The 17,769-nt window shown below is 28.9% G+C and overlaps 2 protein-coding genes across 2 annotated transcripts; one reads left to right on the plus strand and one right to left on the minus strand.

Annotated features, from left to right (window-relative positions):
* Window positions 1-1,047: 1,047 nt before the first annotated feature.
* On the minus strand, window positions 1,048-3,586 carry LOC119683215 (kanadaptin-like). The gene is made up of 4 exons (XM_038096848.1): window positions 2,493-3,586; window positions 2,299-2,435; window positions 1,839-2,033; window positions 1,048-1,776 (listed from the first exon to the last, which is right to left on the minus strand). The coding sequence occupies exons 1-4, from the start codon at window positions 3,499-3,501 to the stop codon at window positions 1,048-1,050; spliced, it is 2,070 nt and encodes a 689-aa protein (XP_037952776.1). The 5' UTR covers window positions 3,502-3,586.
* Window positions 3,587-12,271: 8,685 nt separating this feature from the next.
* On the plus strand, window positions 12,272-17,419 carry LOC119686061 (high-affinity choline transporter 1). The gene is made up of 9 exons (XM_038100515.1): window positions 12,272-12,437; window positions 12,528-12,635; window positions 14,052-14,207; window positions 14,273-14,571; window positions 14,687-14,816; window positions 14,956-15,277; window positions 15,353-15,625; window positions 15,696-15,807; window positions 17,053-17,419. Exons 1-9 carry the CDS (start codon window positions 12,272-12,274, stop codon window positions 17,320-17,322), a joined length of 1,836 nt encoding a protein of 611 aa, XP_037956443.1. The 3' UTR covers window positions 17,323-17,419.
* The last annotated feature ends 350 nt before the right edge of the window (window positions 17,420-17,769 follow it).

Genomic DNA, 17,769 nt, shown 5'->3' on the forward strand with positions numbered 1-17,769 from the left:
CCTTAAAAAATATTCATATTTTGAATATTTGTTATTAATATAATTTGAAGTTTTTTTTATTTTTCTAATCAATGATTTGCAACATAAATGATTATTGTCAGTTAAAAGCATAAATAGATGCGCAGCAAAGGTTATTTAAAATGTTCGGAATCCCGCATTATACGAATATACGAAATGCAAAGTAAATTATTTTTTAAATCAACCAAATCCAAAATATGTGTATATACAAAACTACTATGCTATGCATATTCATTCTTTGTACTAAGTTCTTTCCCTTGCCGGTATTTCTTGTTCCATCCCATGTGAACGGACTATTTGACAATTGCAGTTTATATATATTCATATATAGAGTTGGGAACAACTCAATAATAAAAAGGAATAAATAACAATAAAACGAAAAAAAAAACAATAAAAGGAATAAAAAACACCACTGACGGTTATTTATTTCGTAATACTCGAGACAATTATATGGTCAGCCAAAAATTCATATAATTACAAAAAAATTGTTGGAATTCGCAAGTGTTCAAAAACTTCTCTATTATAGAAAGTTCGAATTGAGCAAATGCTTGCAACCAACAGTAAATATTATTTGTCAGTAAAATATTAGGGCTATTCACTCATTTAAAATGCACAGATTACACGCGCTTGGAATAGACATCAACAATATACTCGCACAAAGTTTCTTGCAATTGGTTGCAATCTTGCTATACCTAAACCCATATATATGTATATGCTTGCAATGACATAAAAAAGGAAGAAAAAAACCAGCTGTTTTGACATTTGTTACTTCTTATGTGGATGTGGTATGCTGCAAAAGCAGCTGTTTCAAACACAGATGTTGCAATTCTGCAACAAATGTGTTCTTGCACTCCTGCAATTTTAGTATAGCATTTTTGCATTTCGTGCACTTTGCAATGACTGCCAGAAAGAGTGAATAAATAAATGGCTTATAAACTTAATGATACTTTAGTTTCTCATAAAGGAAGTAGTAATAATAAAACAATAAAAAATAATAGACATCATTTTTAAAAACACATTAAATCTACTTTAATAACCATATTTTTTATTTAATTCTGTAAAGCCATCACCAGTCTGGTTTTCTGGTGGTACCCATTTTGCATATTTTTCGGAAGATTCATGTTCTTCGAGTTCGTCCAAGTCGAATTCTTCTCTTTTGTTACGAATACGTTGTTTCTGTCGATGACGCTTTTTAGCTTCATTTGGCATTTCAGTGACAGGTATTGCATTTGTAACTACAGGTATAGAATCAGTTTTTTCATTTCCTTCTGTAATTGGTTTTTTCATGTTTTTATTCGTTAATATTGTTAAATTGGCTGTTTTCTCATTCATTGTAGATGTTGATACAGTTTCCTTAACATTATTATCTATTGATTGAGCATTTTCGTCCTTGTCGTCATGTTTAGGAGAAATTTGTGTTGCAGATACTTTATGAGTACAATCTTCTGATTTAGATTCTACAATTTTATTATTTTCTTCTTTCTCGTCCTCATCCTCGTCTTCCTCTTCTTCAATTTCAACACCATTGTCATCGAATTTCGTCACTGTAGATTTTACGTTTGCAGTTATTGGTTTAATGACTTTAAATTTACTAAACTGATTACGTTTACCAATCATTGGTAATTGTTTAGGTTTGCCAACTGTATTCGTTGTTTGTTGGGTTGATGTGCATGCTGTAAAAGCTATCAGTGTTGGTTTTGCAATTTTAATAAGGCGCTCAATTTTATTTTGTTCCAACCTGAGCCGCTGTTCCTCCATCTGTTGTAAAAAAATATATGATTAATTTTTATTTGAATTAAAGTCTTCTTTTTCGAACTTACACGTAATTTACGTATATTAGTTTTATCCAGTTGTTCATCATCATCATTTAAATTTTCCATGAACGCATCCAAATCTCCATCTATTTTATCCTGCTGAACCTTATTTTCTTTAATTCGTTTCTGTTTATCCTGGTACTTTTGTATATTGGACTCTACTTGCTTTAAATGCTCTTGAATGTCTGTTTCTTTCTTAATCTGAGTAAAATACATATATATTATATGTAAAACATATAAAACATAAATTTTTATTTATAAGTATAAATATTTTATAATATATAGTATAATATAAATTATAATAATATTATATAAATTATAATTATATTATATTAATTATAATTATATTATATTAATTATAATTATATTATATTAATTATAATTATATTATATAAATTAAAATTATATTATATAAATTATAATATTATAATAGAATTTATAAGTAATTTAAAACAAATTAACTTACCAAATCTTCATAAGTCAGAGTAACATTTTTATCAATATTTGATTTGCGTAACTTTTTACGTTCTACATCGCCTGTACGATCCAAAAAATCATCATTATCTGAGTCGTCGTTTTGTTTAGCTTTCCGTTTAAGTGGCTCTGAAAAACGAAAATTCCTCTTAGTTTACACTAAATTATAATTTGGAAGTAAATTACCTTGATTGGATTGCCTTAGCACTCCGTGACGATCGAGTATACGACACGCTTCCAATGCGCATTGTGCAACACAGTCTTTTTTACGACCTTTATGAACCACCTCTGCGACAATTGGTCGACCATTTGCATCATCTAATGGTAGCTCAACACGGCATATAAATGATCCCGCAGACATTTCGTCACATTTATAATCTAAAGTTAAACCTTCCCTCTCAAAATAACCACGCAGTGTTCGCTTTGGATCATCCAAAAATAATTCTTCATTATTTGTACTCGCAAAGGGATTGTGTGTAAGATCAGTTTCTTCATCAGCATCTTCAGACATACCCCAACTAACTTCTTCACTCTTTTCACGTTTTAATGCTTCTTCAGCTTTTCGCTGAGCTTCTGCAATAATTTGTGCATCTCTTTGAGCACGTAATTCTGTAACACTCAATTCAGATTCAGGTTCCTCGTCATCGGTGGGACCTTGCAATATATAATTTCTGGTACTGGCACCTAAGCGTAACATGTGCCCTACACGTATGCGTATAAAAACACGAGATGGTAACCGCTGTTTGTTAAGAAAGGTACCATGCGTACTGCCCAAATCATATACATACCAACCTTCTGGTTGTATAATATTCCCAGTTGAGTTATCTTCATTAATTGACTTCGGTTTGTATTGCAGTACGGCATGAAAACGAGATATAGTTGGGTGTGCCATTTCAATATCATTTGCCGGCAAGCGTCCAAATTTCCACGTTGCTTGCTTCTGTAAGTCATTTACTTGATCAATTATTTGTCCCGATTTTAGTACTTCAAATTTATATACTAAATTGTTAGTTGGAACTCCTGACCATGGCGGAATTTTGTATGGGCAACATTGTGCTAAAGTATTTACTGGTTCCGCTTCCTCACTGGTTTCTATTTTTGACGGAGGTATCTCTGCTATATCATCATTCTCTTCACTATATTTATCAGTTTTCGGTAGTGTAACTGGAATACTTGGTATCTTAAATTCTTCCATGTTTTTTTATCTTTTTGTTTATGTTATTTTAGCTGTCATATCGCGAAATATTCAACGCTAATAGTTAAAGTTAAAATCAGCTGTGCCACAGTGTTGCCAACTCCTTATATTGTGTTTGCAAAATATTTTTAATACATATAAAAAATAATATAACTTCGTTAAACAATATATATATACTTAAGTACATTATATTCTCTTATATATATATATATTAACTTATTATAATTTTTATATTAGTAACAAAACTTGTTAGAGTAATGTAATGTAATTCTTACAGCGGCTTTTTCTTTTAATGCTTTCATAGTGTATTTACGATATTTATATGTTATCGTTTATCGTATTACGTGTTTAAGAATTGAGAAAATTTTGTAATACTTAGAAAACTATTAAAAGACAGGTTCTATTGCTAAATCAATCTCATAATTAGTTGAAAATTAAATGTTAAAGAAAAAATTTGTTTTTTTATATAGGGAAAATATTACTGCACGAAAATAATACTCAAAACTAAAATGCTGAATGCTTGAAAACCGAGTATACAATACTATCAATACTTGTACTATCAATACTTTCATATTGGAAAGTAATATGAAAGCCTAAATAAATTGCAAAAAAATTATTGACTGACACAATTGAATAAATTATTAAAAAAATAAAATTATTCACTTATGATTTGCGATTTGTATTGCTAAAGAGAGTTTATAATCAGCTGTTATATACTGTCTATATTGGTACATTTTAATCAGTTTACGAGACTTTTATAAATTTTATAGAGAAACCTTTTATATTAGACATGAAAAAAACGAAAATGAAGTATTAGAATAACAATCAGTATGAATCAGATATAATAGTTTAGTTATTCAGTAACGCTTATCAAGCATCCTTTGAAATATAGTAAATATTTGATGAATCTAGGATAAACTTTTTATAAGCTTACCCCTAATTTTAGTAGAACATGATATAAAAATAGAGGAATTCCAAAATTTGTGACAGTTAAGTTTTATTAGATGCTATCACATTTAACTTAAGTAATTACAGCAATTGTAAATTTGATAGAATCCCAGGATGAAAGATTTATGATCCTTCTTGAATTAATGAAAATTATAGTGATAATGATATTTAATATGATTTAAGCTAACAACTACGGTAAGTTAAAAATTTTGAAGTCTAAAGATCAGATATAATATTAAAATAAAGGAAATAAAGCAGGTAATGTACATACCTCTTGTTACAAAATGAAGAGAAATGCGGTATTAAAATAATTGAACAGTTATTATAATAGTAATGTCAATCAATAGGAAAACGAGTTAAAAAAATCAATAAAATACTGAAAATTTTAAAAACTATCAAAAAAATCACGACGAAGAAAGAGACGTATATATCGACAATAAGACGGCTATTACAATCCAGGTTTACAATACATCTTATGGAAATAGTGAGGTCGTATTCATTATAGACCTATAACGAATTCTATATTATCTGACTTTTTAGAATGTAACGGAATTGCTAAAACAGGCTTTTAAAATCCAAACTATGAGATGGAAAATTAATATTTACATAAAGATCTAGTTGGCTAATTTGTTCGAAAAAGAAACTACTAAGAGTGATACTGTTGACATATTTCTCACAGAACATACAGAACCTCATGTTTGTATTGACGAGAACGCTAATTAGGTAAGGTGCAAAATATTTTTACTAAATAAAACTGTAAAACAAATGATATATATCTGCTCGGGTATATTTAGAACGACAATAAAATCTTTTGGCAGAAGGAAAACATCACTATAATTCCCCAAACTTCAATGTACACCAAAACAAAAAAAATCATCCAATTGTACGAAATAATACACATGTATAGTTTTATATGACTTGCTACAACGATAGATCTGAAGTAATAATAGAAAACTAATAGGGCATTCCCTCATTAATACTGCTATCGTTATAGATGCAGTTGTCTACGCGTTTAATCTACTTTATTTAGTCTATTTCTTCACCAGTATACTATAAAAATTGTAATAAATATAATATAGCTAATAAATATAATTTAAATATTTATTTATAACAATATATAATATTTTAAGGTAATCACAAATGAAAGCTTTTCACCTTTTCATAATAACTTCCCCACGAATATTTCCAGTTAAATGATTTGCTCCCTTTTTACACAGTCCACTTCTGGCTTCTACATCTCTAAGTAACATATTTCTCCTTTAATTTTTTTTAAATGATTATTCTAGAGTCCACAATTTCTCCAACTCCACAAAATGAATTTCAAACATTTTTTCACATCAACAAAGACACTAAACCAAGAACGGGCAGGGGGAAAAATAAAATACCTTTGAACAGAGTTTTCCAAGCGTTCAAAATCAGTTACAAATTTGCCACTGAAACCGTTAAAACGAAAAAAACGGCGTACGTGTTTAGCGCATAAAATTTTCTTAAATTTTGATTTCTAAATAAATTATAATATAATAAAAATAAATTTTATTTCCACAAAATTAAATAAATAAAAGAATTGTAAACTATTTTTAAAAAAGTTTTTAATTCAAGTGTAAATCAAATAATTAAAAAGTATATTTTAAAAATTTAGCGTCGCTTTTCGTTTCTACCCACCTTAATAACAGTACATAACAGTGGAAGCAGACGGGTAATTACCTGCCACAACTAATAACCTACAAGCCCACTTCTTGGCGCTCTCTAATGACTTTTAAATGGTCGATGCTCAGTAACGATTCGCACAAGAATTTCGGCAGTGAGCGAGTTTGGGGACACAACAAATCAAATTTAAAAAAATCACAGCATAAAATTAGGCGCTTTTAATAAAAATTCATTGTTAATTTATATAATTTATATAAAATTTATATAAAAGTTATATTGTTGATTTAATTATTTAATCCGAAAAATTGAAAATATTTTTGTTATTGTTACGACATTGAACTGCTTTGAGCAGCTAACAGTTACATAATCTTATATAAAACACAAAAGAAACACAAAGAATTTACAAGTTCAGGTGCAAATACATTAATAATTCATTGGTAAAATTTAGTTTTCATGCGTAAAATATGTGATTATTTTTTGTTTGGCGCACATGTGCGGGTTACGTTTTAAAACGCGAAATAGTCCGTCTCAAAAGACGTCCTTACGTTGGGGCGATAGCTGTCGTTTGCTTTAAGCGATTTGCGATTTCTGATTGAAGTTAACAAATTGTAACTAAAATTACTACATACTTATACTCACTATAAACAAATTAAAAAAATATAATTCCTAAAAAGACAGAGAAAATATATTAACTTTTGATTCCTAATAACAATAATAACAACAACAACAACAAAATAATAATAAACTACTACATTAATTTTGATGTAAGCAAAAAAGCATATACACATACATGAAAATATTTTGTTTATTATTAATTTTAATGAAATTTAACCTAAAAAATGCCTGTGATGTACAATAAATTATTTGCATTAAATTTAAAAAATTTTATTGCATAAGTTTTGGCGTTCCATGCAAAACATTTGTGTTAACATTCAACATTTTGAAGTTTAAATTTTTAAACGCGTAACGCTTATAAGTTTAATTTCCTTTGCTGCTGCTGCTGGTGGTGCTGGTGCTGCTAAATGCTTGTAAAGGTGAGTCCACAACATGTGTTCATTTCCCTACTTTTACGCTCTTCACAAATTGTGTAAACTGTTTGGAATTGAGTAACTTCCATTTGTGGAATGTAATCGACAATACGCTTTGTTGCCTAGAAGTGTGCTAAGAGTTTGCGCTTTGCGATTTTATTTTCAATGTCTTTAAAATGATAACGGTTTTTTTGTGAATGAAAGCCTCAGCTGTGATCTTTTCTATTACATCTTATCAATTTTTCTTTTTTTTAGAATTTATTTAATATTTTTAATGTATTTACCAGGTTTCGATGTATTCGTATGTATGCAGCTATATGGGTTGTTTAAATGCGTTGCTCTTTTAACCCACAGTTTGTGTGAAAAAAATAATGTGTAGAATAGGTACTCGTATATGCATTAAGGTTATGTACTTTGAATATAAATTGTGGGACACACGGCGCTTACAATAACATGTGCATGTCTTTTTACAGGAGTTTCTTAAGTGTTTTTAGAAGTACGTAAAAGTTGACTAAGTGGCTGATATTTAGATTTCTTAATGTTTTCTTTCTACGTTCGTTATGATACAATACCTTGATTGCTCAATAATAATGTTTGCTTTGCTTTATGAATATATTAAGTTTTATTTATCTTAAGGACGTGTGCGAGTTCAAGTAAATTGATGGTAAATTGAGGGAAAAAGTAAATTATGTCGGTATGGCAGCGCATGTTTGTATTTACCAGAATTTCGAGTAGGATAAATTAGATAAAAATTAGGTAAATTAGGTGTTACCATTGTGAAAATTTTATAAGATGTTTAATAATTAAATAAATAACTTTGAAAACGTTTAACCAAAAATAATAAATAAGCGCAATTTTCTCGAACCTCAGTTTAAATCTTTAAATCTAATTGATTTAGATTTAAATCTCAATCTAAATTACAAAATCTGTATCTACTGCACACTGGAATGAAAAGTATTGATCTGTAAATCAGTAATGATGTGATATTCTATAGTACACTCCAACGGTTACTAAACAATACGTCCTTATAAAAAAAAAAAAACAACAGTACCTATATACCAATCCCGATACAGACCAATAACACAGTATCTATCTTTTTTAGAGCTCTTTAACCTTTTTCAATTTATAATTTTGGTTGATATTTGGTCTCTTGACTATTTTAGTGAACCTAGAATGATTATAAATATACGCATAAAGTTCTCCACACATACAAACCGTTTTAACAAAGCTTTAGAAATATTTCAATGTTTATGATTGAAGATAAACATACACTCATGTCTAAAGCATGATATAGGCTAGGGTTGTCTAGACTAGATGCGATTGATGTCCAATAGAAATCACTGTACAGATTGGAGAGCCAAAGAAACAAATACATACGTTCATAGTTGTTTTTGACAAAAATAAAAATACTGTTATAATGTTAAATTTAGTCTTATTAATTTATCAATTTAAATTTACTTACTTGGTATACAATACAAATAAAGTAATAGGATTCTACTAGTGCACCAAAAGAAAATTCGCGTAATTGTAGTAGATTAAAAACAGGTCGCAGGCCGCACAAACATTAGCCTTATCTTTCTTCCTATTATTTTAAGAAGTTAAAAAAATACATTTTTTAAAATACATTTTTTTAATTGCGATATACAATTAATAATCCTATATTACTTTTAAATAAAAAGTAAGCAAAATGTATGAAAAATCAGCATTCTTCCATTCAGTTAGTCTGGGGAAGCGAGAATACAAGGAAAGTTTCAATATATTTCACTTTGTAAATATCAAAGTAATAATTTTTTTTTACATGTGTATATATGTGTAAATGATAATTCATATAAAACACTAAATATGAATTTTATGAATTTTAATTAATATCATAATCTGTATCACTTTTTTTCATCCAAAAAAAAGTAGTCATTGTCGTCCACAATCCGAGTTGTCGGTTAATTTGTACATGGCACCTGAATGCTATTACCTATCAACTGCTAGCTTATGATATATAGTGCGTACAAGGAGTGTAAACTCTAGAACTTTAAGTTTAGGTTTTGAGCAAGATTCTAACCTTCAGAGGTCTAAAATTTTAATATATCACTGTTATATTATTACTAATTAAGTGCTCTAATGACAGTTCATCAATTACAGAGATATCATTATTTATATTAATACTCACACAGTAATTATCTATTTTATTTAGTATATAAATATAAGCAAAACACATTCATTACGTCACTTTTTCTCAGCAACTTGCCTTGAAAAATGAAAAAAACAATTAATTATACCACATAATTAATTAAAAAAGCAGCGTCAAATATTTGAACTCTCATTCTGTTCTCTAGTAGACTTATTTATCTTTTATGTTCTATTAAAACCATATAAATCATAGTTTTAAGCATCGTTTAAGCTACACAAATATCCTTGGCCATGCCAGCATCGCGGTAGCGACTGCTAATTAAATATGCAGCGAGAGCTGCCACACTGTTTCACTTGAATGCCAACATAAATAACACTAAATGCTCCATTAATTTCAAGTTGAAATAATGAACACGAAATATGAGTGCTCGAGTTTGTTGGTGGGGGCGGTCAAGGCAATCTATTGGGTGTATCTAGTTTGTTTGTATTGAAACTTTTTTGCGTTATAAACAAAATCTGTGCTTTAAAATTTTGATACAAAACATGAATGCATTTTTAACTGAATCCTTCGGTCTCTCGGACCTTCGTAATTAACTAACCTTGTTAATGCATTGAAAAAGTCTGTGACATTTGCATGTAAAGGTTATTTGTAGCATAAAGGTCAGATTGAAATAAACTTAAAAGCATTTCAATTTCGCAAGCTATTCAAACCTCTTTCAATTCAAATTTATCGTACATCTTTAATACAAAAAAAAAATTAATTAATTTTTTAAATTAATAATTCCAAATTTTCGCACTTAATTACATAAATAAGTTTTAACAGGATCCGTAAGACTAAAATAAATGGTATAATTCTAATCTTTCTTTTGTTGTGGCGTCTTCATAAATTCAGAATATTGCTCTCACTCCAATTTCCAAGATTAATTCAAATAGAAAAAATATACCTTACCTAATCTTATGACTTTTTCACGAATGAATACGAATACTTAATCTTATAACTATTTCTCTAATGCGATATTTCCATCGTTTATGCATCAGTGCTGGGCAATGCACATTAAAACATGCTTCCCGGTCTAATTCTCTTCATTCAGAAACTTAAAGTTATTTATGGTAATTTAACCTATCATATAATGCCCTGTCAGAATTTCTATAATGATTCTGAAGTTATTTAGTTATTAGTTACAATTATTTTATCGTTTTAAGTTGAAGTTCTTATAAGGAATACTATGTAACTTCTACGTATCTGCTCTTCTTTCTAAATTATTTGAAAAAAATCATCTCTTCTTAAGCCATAAAACAGTACTGGGACTAAAGCAACAAAGTCTGTTTCATTATTGGCAAGTATGCATGCGATTTCTTTACTGGAAAGTCCAATATCATTCGTAAATCATAGAATCATAGAATACAAAGGCTGTTTCTTTATTGTCAAGTGTGCATGCGATTTCTTTGCTGGAAAGTCCAATATCATTCGATAATCATAGAATTCATGTCTGGCTATTTTGGTCTAGACATTTTGTCATCAGTCTTATTGTCCTCTAATGTGAATTAAATGCCTTTATTATTTTATGAATATCAATGAAGTTTGAAAAATATCGGTGCTAATAGTTACGAGCAAATTTGAAATGAATATAACTATCCATCGTGTAAATTTCTGCTTAAAAAATAATTATGTTTTTGCTTGACACTTTCCAGTGTTTCAGTCCTATAACATATGTTCTAAATAAATAAAAAGTTAAATCGAAATAATCTCAAAGTAAATTGGTCACAGTAAATGGAAGGTCTGGATACTTGACAGTATTTTTACAATTAGAAGAAACCATGGTAAAATCTATAATACTGGTGATAAAAATGCAATCAAAACTTAGATTGAAATCTGTTAACAATGGCTTTGATATAAACTTTCAAATAACGATAGATTCGCTGAAAGCCAGTCTTTTATCCAATCCTGTAAAAGGTGGAAAGGTAGTACACATAAGAAACTTGTAAATAAAAAGGAATTGAGATTAATAAAATGGTCCACAATTTTTTTTTAGAAGCGAATGATCTGTTTGGTTCATTACTAATGTGAATTAGTTTAAGTTTTAGATATCTGCCCATGATGTTAAAAATAGTTTTTTTTTTTCATAGGTTTATACAAGTATATATTGATATACTCTAGCAAGTCTGTATCGCACAGAAAGGCTTGGGTCTGTTGTCGGCACCTCTATTTGAAAATTCCTCTTCTATTCATTGCTTTTATTCGTACACTCGAAATTCGTACGTTTCAGATAATTTAGATATTAGACTTTTTACAGCCGGGGAAAATTTGATTCTAATATATAAAAATTGTTAAGACTTTTTGGTTACTTGATTATTCGAATATATTATATAAAAATTTTGATGCCTTTATACATATGGTATATTATAAAATTTGCAAACAATGGTATCTTAACGCTTTCTTTTAAGCCCAAAAAAGTTTGGTTTCGTATGAATAAAGTTCAAGGGTCTATATACAAGTATATTTATCCTTAAAAATCCCTTCTTACATTAATCCATTTATCACATTTCAGTTAAAGGCATTAACAAAACTATGTACAAAGAATTCTAAAAGTTTTTCGGTGTCCTTTCAATGGAACAAAGGACTTAACATGATTTTTTCTGAATTTCTCTTCTATTGTATTTTCAACAAAACTCATTTTTATAATTAAAGTTAAAGAATACTTATACTTTTGATATATAAAAATATATACTTATATAAAAATTCCTAAACTTACAGATTTAAACTAAAAACTACATTACGTAAAATATAAATAAACTAAAAAACAAATTAAAAAACCACGACAACAAAAATAATATTAAAGAAAGTTTTTATTGTGAAAAGAAAAATAAATTGTTGACGTCACGAAACTAATTGAAACCAACTACACATTAAAAAAGTCATTAAAATCAAACGAAACATTAACTTATCAACCAAGAGTCCACGTCCTTTAGGAAAATAGGAAAGTTCTAACTAAATTGTACGGAAAGCAAAATAAAACAACAAAATGATTAATATTGCCGGTGTTGTGAGCATTGTCCTCTTCTATTTGCTGATATTGTTTGTTGGCATTTGGGCTGGACGCAAAAAGCAGGCAGGCAATGATTCTGAAGAGGAGGTAATGTTAGCAGGACGTTCGATTGGTCTATTCGTTGGCATATTTACAATGACCGGTGAGTTTATTGAGTGTCGTCAAATAGAACTTAATGGAAATTTAATAATGTTTATTTAATTTTATTTTATGACTTAATTGATGATTACAGCAACCTGGGTTGGAGGCGGCTATATAAATGGTACAGCTGAAGCTATTTACACGTCCGGCTTGGTTTGGTGTCAGGCTCCATTTGGTTATGCATTAAGTTTGGTTTTCGGTGAGTGGAAAAATTGCTTTTAATTTAAAAATGCATATCAAAATGTAAAAGAGATCGAGCAAATAAATTAAGAAAAAGGAGCAATAAGGTAGCGAAGCAATATTTCAAAGACTTAATAATATTATACAAAAGTTCCTTAAACAAAAAAAAAAAAATGGAAAAAAGGAAGTGAAAAAGACCTTATCAATGCTCAAAAATTTGTTTTTATAAAGCACTTAAGATCCCAGAACAAATTCAAAAATCAAAAAATAACTAAGAAACGGATTTCTATTTATTGATCTGTAAGTAAATATTAGTAAGTTTTTTAGTAAGTTTAACATTATATTCTATTCGAATAATACATATAAAATTTTAGTTACAAAAGTTTCAAAATAATTGTTACTTTAGTTGCGTTTCAGCAAGCATAGTCTGGATCTACTTTACTGATCCATAAACCACATAAAGAGCTATACATCATATTTACCAGCTCTTTATTGTTTTAACTATTTTTTCAAGGCTTTCTTTTTATTGCTGTTTAGTTTTTAGATTGAATGCATCATATAATATCAAAACGTAGTATTATCACATATATTCCATATGTAGCCAAAACATGATCCAGTTCAAATGTTAGTTCACTATACTATTTACCGTTTAAGTTGATCAGAACATCGTTTGCTGAAACACAGTTTTTTTGTGTATTAATCATACTATTAATCATATTGAACTTATTAAATGATAATTTAAAGAACCTAACACCCCCTCTCATTATGGAAACATATTTTAAACATAATTTCTACTACTTAAGTACTCAATACACTAAGACCATATACATATATAACAATACTTTATATTAATTTATTTTATTTTAAATCCACGGTTCTGTAAAATAAATATAAAAATTATTTATTTATATATATATATTATATTATATATATATGTGTATATATTATATATATATTATATATATATATATATCTATTACAATTTGTGGAAGTGTATATAAACATTTCTATTTGGGTGTACTGTGATTAGTTTAAAATTTTAATAGAACACTTAAGATAAAGCATGTTTACTTATCTTTTGATCTCTTTAGCTATCCATTAATATAATATGACTAATAAAAATATAGGATATATGATAATTAAATAAAAGATTAAAATATAAAGAAAATCAAATATAGTTAGTATATAACATTGTAAATATCTTTATTAATATAATATATTGTTTCCATGTTATACATAAAGGGTTAAAATAATTTAAATGAGAAAAAGGAAATGCACTAGTCATTTATAGTCAATGATACTAGTCATTCCATTTGCTTTAATCTTGCTGTCAAAAGCTGTTCATTTTGTTCTTAAGCTATTAGGAGAGAACCTATTATTATTTTCTTTTATTAGTTCAAAAAATTATTATAGTTATTATATTTAAATCCAATAGGTGGCATATTTTTTGCAAATCCAATGCGTAAACAAGGCTACATAACAATGTTAGATCCATTGCAAGATTCATTTGGTGAGCGTATGGGTGGTCTACTCTTTTTACCAGCACTTTGTGGAGAAGTATTTTGGGCTGCTGGTATATTAGCTGCCTTGGGTAAGATGTGATGAGATATTGAATCACACAATCATAATACTAATACTTTTTTTGACATATACAAGGTGCTACATTATCTGTCATCATTGATATGGATCATCGAACATCAGTGATATTGTCATCTTGTATTGCCATATTCTATACGCTTTTTGGTGGTCTATATTCGGTTGCATATACCGATGTTATACAATTATTTTGTATATTCATTGGGTTATGGATGTGTATTCCTTTTGCTTGGGCTAATGAGCATGTGAAGAGTTTGTCGGCAATGGATGTTGATTGGATTGGTCATGTGGAACCGAAGCAACGTTGGTTTTATATAGATTACGGTTTATTATTAGTGTTTGGCGGTATACCATGGCAGGTAATGTTACAACATTTTCATATTTACTGCTTTATTAAATACGAGTACATATAAAGTATGTAGTGATGTCATTCTTGTTTTATTCATTCTATGTTTTCACTGAAACCTATTTTAGGTATATTTTCAACGCGTTTTATCAAGTAAGACTGCTGGACGTGCACAAATTTTATCCTATGTAGCAGCAGCTGGTTGTATTTTGATGGCTATCCCACCGGTGCTTATTGGTGCTATTGCAAAAGCTACACGTGAGTTTGCTATTTATTTCAGTTCTTAATAGTCTTTAATATTAATGTTCTTTATACAAACCACTGTTATATAACTTGGCTACATTTTTAGTATTGTTTCTTGTTTGTTTTTACTGTTATTATTGCTTTTTAATTTTAGCTTGGAATGAAACAGACTACAAAGGTCCTTATCCATTAACGGTTGACGAGACTAGCATGATTTTGCCAATGGTTTTACAGTACCTCACCCCTGATTTCGTATCATTCTTTGGTTTGGGTGCAGTTTCTGCCGCTGTCATGTCCTCTGCAGACTCGTCCGTACTCTCCGCCGCAAGTATGTTTGCACGCAATGTATACAAATTGATTTTCCGTCAGAAAGCGTCCGAAATGGAAATCATTTGGGTGATGCGTGTTTCTATTATTATTGTTGGCATACTGTCCACCATAATGGCGTTGACTATTCCTTCAATTTATGGTTTATGGTAAATTATAATGAGTTTAATAATTAATATACTTGTACGTATTATTCATTATGTTATTCATTTCACATAATTTAGGTCCATGTGCTCCGATTTGGTTTACGTTATTCTGTTTCCGCAACTACTTATGGTTGTGCATTTTAAGAAGCATTGTAATACATATGGCAGCCTTGCGGCGTATATTGTGGCATTGTTTATACGTTTATCAGGAGGAGAGGCTATGCTTGGCTTACCCGCTCTCATACATTTTCCAGGTTACGATGAAGAAAGTCAAACACAATTATTTCCGTTCCGCACTATGGCGATGCTAATGAGTTTAATTACTTTAATTGGAGTTTCATGGTGGACCAAGTATGTTTAATCTTTAATTTAATTTTGATTTAAATAGTATCGTCAATAAGCGTTTTTTTCTTTGTTAAAGGATGATGTTTGAATCTGGTAAATTGCAACCAGGTTATGATATTTTCCGTTGTGTGGTAAATATTCCTGAAGATATACAAAGAGTTGGTGAACCATCGGAAGCTGGAGAACAGGTGAATGAACATATAATTAATGTTTTTTTTTTGAAATGTAAATCCGAATTAAAATGGTGACTGGAAATGAAGAAATATAATGTAGACTCTGTTAAATTTAAGACGCAAGATGATTAGCATGTCTTGTCGAAAAATTGTTCGTAATGAACACATAATAACCTTAGTTATTATTATAAAAGATTGTACGAACAAAATACAGGTAATGGAATAAAAATTGTTAACTTGGATAAAGTGTTAAGTTTCTCTTATTGTAAAGCAAATAACAGAATAGTTAATCGTAAGAAAAAGATAAAACTGAACTGTTCTGCTTACCTTCTCTAAATGCTACTTGTATATGTTACATAGGAGATATTGTAGGGCTTACCTGATTAATGGTTGAGGTTCTTTAATAGGTTTCCAAAGTTCTATTTATTTATATTAGATATTACTTTATATGTAACGTTTCGATGCACATATGCAAATTATTTATTTTTAATAAAGTTTATATTTATTTGCTGCTTTATTACAGCACTTAAGTTATACCTTAATTCTCCTTTTGGTCATGACCAAAAGGCATGCTATACAGAGAACCCTGTCAGTATTATCAATTCCGTATTTTTACTACTACTTTTTACTTTCTAGTTGGGTCTAAATAAAAAGGACTTCACTTTTAAAAGTAAAACTTCACTTGTATCATTGAAATTGAAATTGTTACCTCGCTGTCGATATTTAATCCTTATAATCTATTTGAGGTTGACAAAATTGTTCAATTTATTGTTTAACTATAATGCAATGGTGTAACTACAGGGAAGCGACTGGAAGCAAAGCTTTCGGGCCCCCGAACTTAGGGGGCCCCATTATAAATTTATGCATTCATTATTAACATTAAAGAAATGACCAAAACTAGACAATTTTCTTAAAATAAATGAAAACAAAACTGAAGGAGTAAACGATACACAGAATAAATTGACACATTGTTCAGATACTGAAACAGACTTCAAACAGACGATACGAAAATCTTCCGAAGCCTAATATACCTTTTTTACACTTTTTCGTGTAAAGGGTATAAAAAGATATTAGTAGGAGCTCCTAAATTATAATTCGCTTATGCGCCTAAAAAATGTAGTTACGCCACTGCTATAATGTATAAATTTCTATTATTTAATTAAAATCTTAATGTGAATTAAATTTTTTTTTTCTTGTACTCTATATAAATTGATTAAAATAAAATAAAATTATTAATAATACCTATTGTTATATTTAAAGCTGTCTGTAATGGCTGGTCCATTAGGTCGTTCATATGGTGCAGCTACTATGGCTGGTAAAGATGAGAGAAATGGAAGAATTAATCCCGCTTTAGAGTCAGATGACGATCTGCCTGTAGCTGAAGCAAAACGGTTAAATCAACAGACAGCACAACAACAAGTACAAAAAATGTTGAGCAATGCAACGGGTCAAGGTAGTGGTGGAGGTAATCTACAAGGTGGACAAGGAATGGCTGTGCCAACTGCTGAGCATGACAATACTGCCTTTTAAGATATAGCAAGCAACTAAGAAGAGAGCAAATTTTTTGAGAATTAATACTGATTTTCAACTGTATTAAGTAAAATGAATTTGAAATTCGCTTGATAAACCAAAACGAATTTTATTATATAAATTAAATTAAATTTATAGAATTAAAGAATTTAATTATTCAAAACTATTTTTGAGTAGATTTAATAATGTTGCATATTTAAATTTTTATTTCGCAATACCAAACAAAATCGTTTAAAGCAATTGAAAGTTAAGTAAATTTATAAAGCTTTTTGATCAGATTATATTAATATGATTTGAATTATGATATTCAAATCTAGAATTTATTTTAATATTAATTTTAGCTAATTATGCTATTAGAATATAAATTATTTTTGTATATAATTAAATGCTCAGGTACTGAAATAAATATTTTTTTTTTAAATATTTAAACTTTTGTTGCAAAATATA

Source organism: Teleopsis dalmanni, chromosome 2, assembly GCF_002237135.1.
Source record: "Teleopsis dalmanni isolate 2A chromosome 2, ASM223713v2, whole genome shotgun sequence".
Classification (NCBI taxonomy): Eukaryota; Metazoa; Arthropoda; class Insecta; order Diptera; family Diopsidae; genus Teleopsis; species Teleopsis dalmanni.

Bases quoted from the DNA above. Each gene is read 5' to 3' on its own strand.
- LOC119683215 (XM_038096848.1), bottom strand. From the start codon at position 3,501: ATGGAAGAATTTAAGATACCAAGTATTCCAGTTACACTACCGAAAACT. The intron at 2,436-2,492 runs GTAATTTACTTC...TTCGTTTTTCAG, and splicing joins GCTAAGGCAATCCAATCAAG to AGCCACTTAAACGGAAAGCT. The intron at 2,034-2,298 runs GTAAGTTAATTT...TATTTTACTCAG, and splicing joins CTCTGACTTATGAAGATTTG to ATTAAGAAAGAAACAGACAT.
- LOC119686061 (XM_038100515.1), top strand. From the start codon at position 12,272: ATGATTAATATTGCCGGTGTTGTGAGCATTGTCCTCTTCTATTTGCTG. The intron at 12,438-12,527 runs GTGAGTTTATTG...TGATGATTACAG, and splicing joins TGGCATATTTACAATGACCG to CAACCTGGGTTGGAGGCGGC. The intron at 15,626-15,695 runs GTATGTTTAATC...TCTTTGTTAAAG, and splicing joins GGAGTTTCATGGTGGACCAA to GATGATGTTTGAATCTGGTA.